This window comes from Mizuhopecten yessoensis, unplaced genomic scaffold (assembly GCF_002113885.1).
Source record: "Mizuhopecten yessoensis strain PY_sf001 unplaced genomic scaffold, ASM211388v2 scaffold10045, whole genome shotgun sequence".
NCBI classification, from domain to species: domain Eukaryota; kingdom Metazoa; phylum Mollusca; class Bivalvia; order Pectinida; family Pectinidae; genus Mizuhopecten; species Mizuhopecten yessoensis.
The window spans coordinates 1,069,146-1,078,220 of record NW_018408351.1 but is presented as its reverse complement, the minus strand read 5'-3'; the positions used below and the strand labels follow the sequence as shown (position 1 = coordinate 1,078,220).

General features: G+C 36.5%; 1 protein-coding gene across 1 annotated transcript in view; it reads right to left on the bottom strand.

Annotated features, from left to right (window-relative positions):
- LOC110459375 (gamma-aminobutyric acid type B receptor subunit 1-like) overlaps positions 1–9,075 on the bottom strand; it is a 206,794-nt gene that overhangs the window by 40,587 nt on the left and 157,132 nt on the right. The window contains exons 3-4 of the mRNA XM_021511597.1: positions 4,946–5,116; positions 2,470–2,571 (exon numbers count right to left, since the gene is read on the bottom strand). Of these exons, the coding sequence (XP_021367272.1) occupies positions 2,470–2,571; positions 4,946–5,116 (273 nt within the window). The remainder of the gene's footprint in view (positions 1–2,469; positions 2,572–4,945; positions 5,117–9,075) is intronic.

Sequence of the window (9,075 nt, the reverse complement as noted above, 5' to 3'; positions counted from 1 at the left end):
CAACTACATCACAATGTGGACAAGTACACAAGTAAAGTGAGCAACTACATCACAATGTGACAGTACACAAGTAAAGTGAGCAACTGCATCACAATGTGGACAAGTACACAAGTAAAGAGAACAACTACATCACAATGTGGACAAGTACACAAGTAAAGAGAAAAACTACATCACAATGTGGACAAGTACACAAGTAAGGTCAACAACTACATCACAATGTGGACAAGTACACAAGTCAAGTGAGCAACTACATCACAATGTGACAGTACACAAGAAAAGTGAGCAACTGCATCACAATGTGGACAAGTACACAAGTAAAGAGAACAACTGCATCACAATGTGGACAAGTACACAAGTAAAGAGAACAACTACATCACAGTGTGACAGTACACAAGTAAAGTGAGCAACTGCATCACAATGTGGACAAGTACACAAGTAAAGTGAACAACTACATCAAAATGTAGACAAGTACACAAGTAAAGTGAACAACTACATCACAATGTGGACAAGTTCTTAAATAAAGTGAACAACTACATCACAATATAGTACATAAGTAAAGTGAACAAGTACATCACACTGTGGATAAGTACACAAGTAAAGTGAACAACTACATCAAAATGTGGACAAGTACACAAGTAAAGTGAGCAAATACATCACAATGTGGACAAGAACACAAGTAAAGTGAGCAACTACATCACAATGTGACAGTACACAAGTAAAGTGAGCAACTGCATCACAATGTGGACAAGTACACAAGTAACGTGAACAACTACATCACAATGTGGACAAGTACACAAGTAAAGTGAATAATGATATCACCAATGTAGACAAGCACACAAGTAAGGTCAACAATGAGGTGATTGAGTGTATCAACTGGTGCAGAAGTACATCAGTATGTTAATATCCTCAATATAACAGACATGATGGATGTAAGAGTTCAGTTAAAATTGAACAGAAAACCAATACAAGACATAAGACAACTGGCTGAGCTCTCATTTCTGAACATCATAAAAGAAAGTTAAAGGCACATTGGATTACTGAGCAACTATTGGCTCGAAAATAACCCCTGCATACCAATTCAAAATAATACAAATAAAATTGTGTTTTGAGACATGAAAGGAGACTTATAATGGACATCCAGAAGCAATCCTATGACAAGATGAAGTCAGACGCAATTGCCATTAAAACTATCTTCTGAAAAATACTGTTAAAATAGGTTAACACAATTGTCTATCAACTTTAAACAAGAACAATAAATTCCCCCTGGAAATACAATATAAAAGTTTAAATTAGCTCCCAACTGAATTCAACTAAATCCCTGTTGTAATAGACTCTGTCACTTGTTTAACCTTGATACAAACACAATGTGATAAACCCTACACTGAGAATTAGATAGTCTCCGAACTTTAAGATTTGACCTTCCCATAAACAAGTTAACAGATAATGACCTTCCCATAAACAAGTTAACAGATAATAGGCTCTGCCATTTATTGATATCATTCTTGTTGCATCTCTACAGTCTATAACACTTCACTGGTTTCCAAATTTCGATTTCGATAGTGAATAAAATCTTTAACTGTTTTTCTTAATTTCATCTCATTTTACCCTGCTCACGTAACATGAAAGAAAATCAGATTTAACCTGCATTTGAAAAATATCCTGTCTATAAACATGCTAACATTTGAAAATGTCATCTACAGCAATGTGCTATTATATTGTTTGAGTAAAATGGCTTTTTGGTGGTTGTTTAACAGAAAAATATTTTCAAATTTGATTTAAATTAAAGCTTACTGTGTTTTCAAGAGATGATTTGGTAAAAAGATAAACTGATTGAATATTTCAGTCACACATTCAATAAGTATCGTTCATTTGTTAGATTAATCTGAACTTGAATAAATATTCCTAAAATATTCAATCTATGGTGGTAGCCATCTTGGATTTATTACTGACCTAATGAAATAAAACTCAACTCAGCCAATTCAGAATCCCTCTTGGATTCTAAATCAACCCCAAAAAATCAACACCTGTTATGTTCAGGATTATAAGACATTATTCATATCTTGACTCATCATATTTGGACAGGTGGATATTGATAATCTCAACCAATCAGAAGTCAGGGTAGCCTATTTTGGTTTTGAATTGACACAAAATATAAAAACAACTTTGTTAGGTGTCAGGAGGATTTTTTGTATTTAGTTTTGTCAGAAATAGCCTGATGGAAGTTGAGATGAAGTCAAAACGTCTCACCAGTTATAGACTATGGTTGCCATCCTGGATAATTAACCTTTGATAATAGACAAGATTTGCTTGGTACCAAGTCTGGTCGAAATTCTGTGGAATTTCAGAAGAAATTGAAAATGTCTCAATCTCAAATGGGCCAATCCTGCTGCTCTCAAAGGTGCCACAACTTTTATGAATATTCTTTTAAACCCTCTTGACCCAGAGAAACTTTAGATAAGTGATACTTACCTTGAGATTACGGACAGCATTTGCTGGATCAGTGAGAAAATTCTGTCTCACAGACACTGCTATGTTAGCTTGTTTTACTCTCTCTTCCAGGTCTTCTACTGTCTGTGTGTGAAAAAAACAAGTTCAATGAATGATAATGTAAAAAAGGGCAACAGGAAAACAGGTTCAATGAAAAATAAAGTAATTTACTGCATAAAGTGAAAGTGACCTTCAGTAAATAGGAAAGCTATAGTGATGGTGACCCTCAGTCAATAGGAAAGCTGTAGTGATGGGGACCTTCAGTCAATAAAAAAGCTATAGTGATAGTGACCTTCAGTCAATCGGAACGCTATAGTGATGGTGGCCTTCAGTCAATAGAAAAGCTATAGTGATAGTGACCTTCAGTCAATAGAAAAGCTATAGTGGTGGGGACCTTCAGTCAATAGGAACGCTATAGTGATGGTGACCATCAGTCAATAGGAAAGCGATAGTGATGGTGACCATCAGTCAATAGGAAAGCGATAGTGATGGTGACCATCAGTCAATAGGAAACCTATAGTGATGGTGACCATCAGTCAATAGGAAAATGTAGTAATGGTGACCTTCAGTCAATAGAAAAGCTATAGTGGTGGTGACCTTCAGTCAATCGGAAAGCTATAGTGATCGTGACCCTCAGTCAATAGGAAATAAGTAGTGATGGTGACCCTCAGGGGGGAGGAAAGCTGTAGTGATGGTGACCTTCAGTAAATACGAAAGCTATAGTGATCGTGACCCTCAGTCAATAGGAAACCTATAGTGATGGTGACCTTCAGTAAATAAGAAAGCCATAGTGATGGTGACCTTCAGTCAATAGGAAAGCTATAGTGATGGTGACACTCAGTCAATAGGAAAATGAAGTAATGGTGACCTTCAGTAAATAGGAAAGCTATAGTGATGGTGACCTTCAGTCAATAGGAAAATGTAGTAATGGTGACCTTCAGTCAATAGGAAATAAGTAGTGATGGTGACCCTCAGTCAATAGGAAAACTGTAGTGATGGTGACCTTCAGTCAATAGGAAATATGTAGTGATGGTGACCTTCAGTCAATAGAAAAGCTATAGTGGTGGTGACCTTCAGTCAATAGGAAAGCTATAGTGATGGTGTCCTTCAGTCAATAGAAAAGCTATAGTGATGGTGACCTTCAGTCAATAGAATAGTTGTTATACATAGTGTTAATACTCTTGATTTGATTTTAGGGGTAACCTTCACTCAATAGAAAGATATCTTTGATTTTCTATGTATAGAACTGACAAGGCAAGTGCTGCAAGTTTGTCTGAGGTTTTTATGTACAGTTCTTGCATGTTAAACTTCCCTTTTTATAGTTTTTGAGTTTAAGATTTTGCATCTTGATTGTTTAAAATGTGTCTTAACATGAACTGTTAACTATACAATATAAATAATCAAATATGAATACCACTAAAATGAACCCCACACAATTGGATTAACATAAACAGGGTTTTTTGAGAAGACATATACAATTGCTTACATTAGTGGCACTCTATCACCAGCATCAGTGACATGACGAACTTGAACGCTATGACATTCATGAGACTGTTTGATTACTGAATGACACGATGATTGAAATGTCGGTGATGGATCATATAAATTAGCCCCTTCCCTATATATGGTGAGTCAACACTGAACACCCAGAACACACTTCTGTAGTTATATAGTTGGTCTAGAAACCTATTCAGTGAGATATGACCTCCATCCCAACACAACAGAAGAAATCTAGCCACAGTTTTTCTAGGGAATAATAAAGGATATGGTGCTCCTGAAGCCGTCGTTGTCAAGTACTGTTGTGTTTGCCACACTGACATTTCACGTTCATGTTCCAAGCAACATTGACCATCTGAAGATCACGCTGGCATCCAGTGATTTCAAGCCTTACAAATTTTCATTGGTAAAACATTTAAGCCCAACACACTGTGGAGTTCTATAATTAAAGTCTTAGCCAGAAAAAAATCTATAGGACTTCAGATAAAACACAAGCTTTAAATAGATGTACTTTAAGAATGTATCGAAAACATAGGCTAAGCCTGTTGTATAAGAAATAATCCTTTTGGCTGCCTCAAAGACACAAAAAAATACATTTAAAATACAATAGAACTTGTTAACTTGGATGAATCAAATATTCGTCCAAGCTCCAGCAGACCTGAATATTATCCCTTATTGTTTTCCAAACCAATGCACACAGGGATAACCCTAACACATCTTGCTGCATGGTCGCAACAAATTCAAACCAATCATATGAGCACTTACAAATGTAGAAGATATTTTTTTCATTTTCATTATTTTCCCAAAAGAGCTCATTTTTGTTCTCAAAGTAGTGCAAGTTGATAACATTATTATTCTGTCAGAAGATTTAAAGTCTTTTATGCCATTAATATTGCAAATATTATTGTTTTTTAAACATTAGATTGTTCTTGGATAGAATAGTAGAGTTATCTGTCCTTACCGAAGTGAAGACTTCCTGTGTTTCCTGTATGGTGGCAATTTGTGTCCATCCAAACTTTTTGAACAGCTTGACTCGCGTGGGGTTGTGGAGGGTTGCGGACGGATGTGTGCGAAAAAATGTAGGAAATCTCTCTCTGTTTGACAAGGCAGGGGAACTGGAACCATAACCAAGCTGCAGTAGAAAATACAATGCATATGTTACTAAGGAGAAGGTACAACGGTAAAAAACAAAGTTAGTTATGTACTTATAACAATATGTGCAATGGGGAGACCCTATAGCTCTATTCTCATTGTCTAGTACCCATTACGAACATCCTGTACAGAGAATCTCATCAGATATTCCACACGTGCATGATTTGATATTGAAACGCAGATGATTCAGAGATACAAAACAGCATAATGGATGATTTAATTTCTGGAATAAAGAAATAAAATACTACATTAAAAATTCAATCAATATACTGAATGAATAGGAGCTATTTTTGCAGCCAGTTTTGTTATGGAAAATTACAATCAGTATTTTTTACATAATATGTATGAGCATTAGTCAAAAATGTCAATCAGAGGGCAGGCAGGGTGGCACCTGTTTCGGACCATGACAGCCTTATTCAGATCAAGTACCAGTTTGTTTACTATTGGCCTTATTGGAACATGCATTTACACAAGTATATCTAACCCAATACAGAACATAATGGATCTTTAACAAAAATGTTGGTGTATGTAAATAAAGTGGTGAAATAGTAGTCTTTTAAAGATTAACATTTATTTCCCATAGTGTGCCCTGTCCCTCTGCAACCAGGGGGCCACACCCTTTATGTATACCACCACATTGTTCTGTATTGGCCATGTTATGCTTCAGAACATTTGGTTCAATTAACTGTATTGAAATAGTCTTTTAAAGAGTCATTTCTACACATTTTTATTTCCATTTTTGGGCTTCTCCACTTTACTCCCAAGAGTGCCATACTCTTTGCTTATACTGCTTCAGTTCCCGTATCAAGTGATAATTCAGACCAAATTCGGTAAGAATTTGATCAGCTGTTCATGGTGAGAAGGCTTTTGAAGAAGAAAACTGAATTTGCACTGTTCAGGCCAGGTGAGGTTAAAACGAGCCACAAAAACAATGCCTTTTCCAGCTACCTATCACCGGAACAAGATATATAACCAAGAGAAAAAATAATGAATAATCTCGTCAGCAAAATTATTTCAAATTCAATTGTCTTTTAACTTAATTCTGAACACATCACTGACCATTGCGTAAGTGAAGTGTCCGTTTTTCTGGTGGCATTAGTCCTATGAGTCGCATGACAGCAAGCAGACAGTTTATTAATATATCCCTCATTTACAGACATCAGCTAGACCAGTCTGTGAAATAATGTGGTCAGATATTCTCTTGGGATATTATTGGGTTGTCACATTGCCCTTTGTGTCCCCCCCGACACTTTTTGTAAAGGCTGTCAGTTATGTACACATCATTTGTTGCTGTCATTGTACAACTATGTCAGTATACATGGGTCACAAGCTTTCAATGTCTTATAGTGCAAACACTTTTAAAAAGCCAATGAGAGCTAGTAAATATTTTCTTAAACTATCTTTGAAAATTGTTTCCTGAACATCACGCCATAAGAACCACAAAGAAGTCTTCTAAACACTTCACACAGCACATCCTCTACACAGAGACAATAAAGGGAAAGAATTAATTCTGTTTCCCATCACTCCATTACCTGTTAATAGGAGATTATTCTACCCAGGCACGTCCCTTATAAACAGGAATTACAGTTACAAAACTTGTTTTCCTTGGTTTTATAAACAAGATACCCAGAGGGCCTGTATCGCTCACCTGGATATTTAAGCAGTCATAGAAAAATATTCTCATTAAACATTATACAGTACTACAAATATTTCCAGATATTAGCTCTGTCTCTCAGCAACACCCTCACCTTATTCAGTCCCATTCTTCTGTCCCCATTCGGCAGGGGGCGTGGTTTATACAAAATTGGGCCAAGGATACTCTGTATCAAATTAGATTTAGATAAAAGTATAGAATAACAAGAAGCCCAATGGGCCTGCATCACTCACCTGGTATAAATCTCACACTTGTAACCTTAAAAGTGATCTAAAATAAAGCTACAGGCAAATTAAGTCATTATGTTGAACACATTTTATAGCCTTTCATTTCAGGATGCACCTTGCAAAGTATCAACATCCTGGGACCTATGGTTATTCAGAAGAGGTCGTTTAAAGATTTTAAACAAATTTGACCCCTGTGACCTTGAATATAAGTCAAAGTCATTCACTTTAACAAACATAGTAGTCCTTGATCCCAGCATGCTACTGACTAAATATCAACATCCTGAGCCTTTTGGTTATTCAGAACAAGTTGTTTAAATATTTTGAACATATTTGCTCCTTGTGACCTTGAATATGATTCAAGGTCATACATTTAAACAAACTTGGTAGCCCTTGATCCTAGTATGCTACTGACTAAATATCATCACCCTGGGCATTTTGGTTATTCAGAAGAAGTTGTTTAAAGTTTTTTTTAATACAATTGACCCCTGTGACCTTGAATATAATTGAAGGTCATTCATTTGAACAAACTTGGTAGCCCTTCACCCAAGCATGCTACTGGCCAAATATCATCTCCCTGGGCAGTTTGGTTATCGAGTAGAAGATGTTTAAAGTTTTTAACATATATGACCCCAGTGACCTTGAAAATGGGTGAAGGTCATTAATTTTAACAAACTTTGTAGCCCTTCATCCCAGTTTGCTTCTGGACAAATATCATCACCCTTGGCCTTTCGGTTATTAAGAAGAAGTCGTTTAAAGTAAAATATTGACGCCGGACGCCGCGCCACGGCATAAGCTCACTTGGCACTTCGTGCCAGGTGAGCTAAAAACTTTACCTATGACTCTTGGTTATTGAAAACAAACTGTTACACGATTTTAACACATTTAAACCACAGTGACTTTGAAAGTCTAACAAAGCCATTCAGTCGAAAAAAAATTGGAAGTCCTTGATCCCAAATATCATCATCCTTTGGCTCGTAGTTATTCAGAAGTCATTTAAATACGTTAACACATTAAATGCCTATGACCAAGAAGCCACCAGCCAAATTTATGTAATTGTATTTGACACATTTGACTCGTGACCTTGAAAGAAGGTCAAGGTCATTTTTGTTCTCAAACTTTCTTGGACATTTACCAACCAAGCTTTCAGCCAAATATCATGACCCTAGGCATGTCCATTCTTCAGAAGAAGTAGTTTAAAGGAAAAGTTGATGGACGACAGAGGCCACATCATGGCATAAGTTCACCATAGCCCTTTAGGCAGGTGAGCTTAAACGTAAGGCACAGACCATTGAGTACTTAAACCCTGCCATTTGCCAGTAACACAACTCGTTTTCAAAACAATCATAAACATGTGCATCAAATATATATCATTGTCAAGTTGTTGATAATTTTGTATGTAATTCAGGTATCCTAGATATCAAAAGACGTTTTAAATATTACACTGATCCATATAACCATTCATGTTTGCCAGGAACTCGATCCTTCCATCAGACAAGTACTACAAAATCATACCATATCTCTACAATTTAAGGAAACAGTTCTGTAGAAGTACCTGTTCCACTTTACGGAATCTCAATCAACTTTATAAAGTCCACAGGGAAATTGACTTTTTCTTTTTAAACTTTGGACAAATACTGAAGTGAAGTACTTTAAACAATTGCATGAACCCATTAGGGAAATTCTTTTCTGTGTCATTTATCAACATGCAGGCAGTATTTGATCCTCCAAACTCTATCAGGAAAGAGTCAACCTTTGATTGATTTGCCTTCTCCAAGTCCAGATATCAAAATAGTGAATTAATCACAATAACACTAGGGATTGTTCTTCAATCTTATTGGTAGGATGACAGACAGTTTCGCCCAATCGCTGGGCTTCTCTAGGACAGTTTCGCCCAATCGCTGGGCTTCTCTAGGACAGTTTCGCCCAATCGCTGGGCTTCTCTAGGACAGTTTTACAATAAATTATATCCACTAATGTGGACATATTAATCTATCTTCTACATACCGTGTTTATCCTCAAATAAGCCCAGGAGGTCAACACATAATAGGGGGGGGGGGG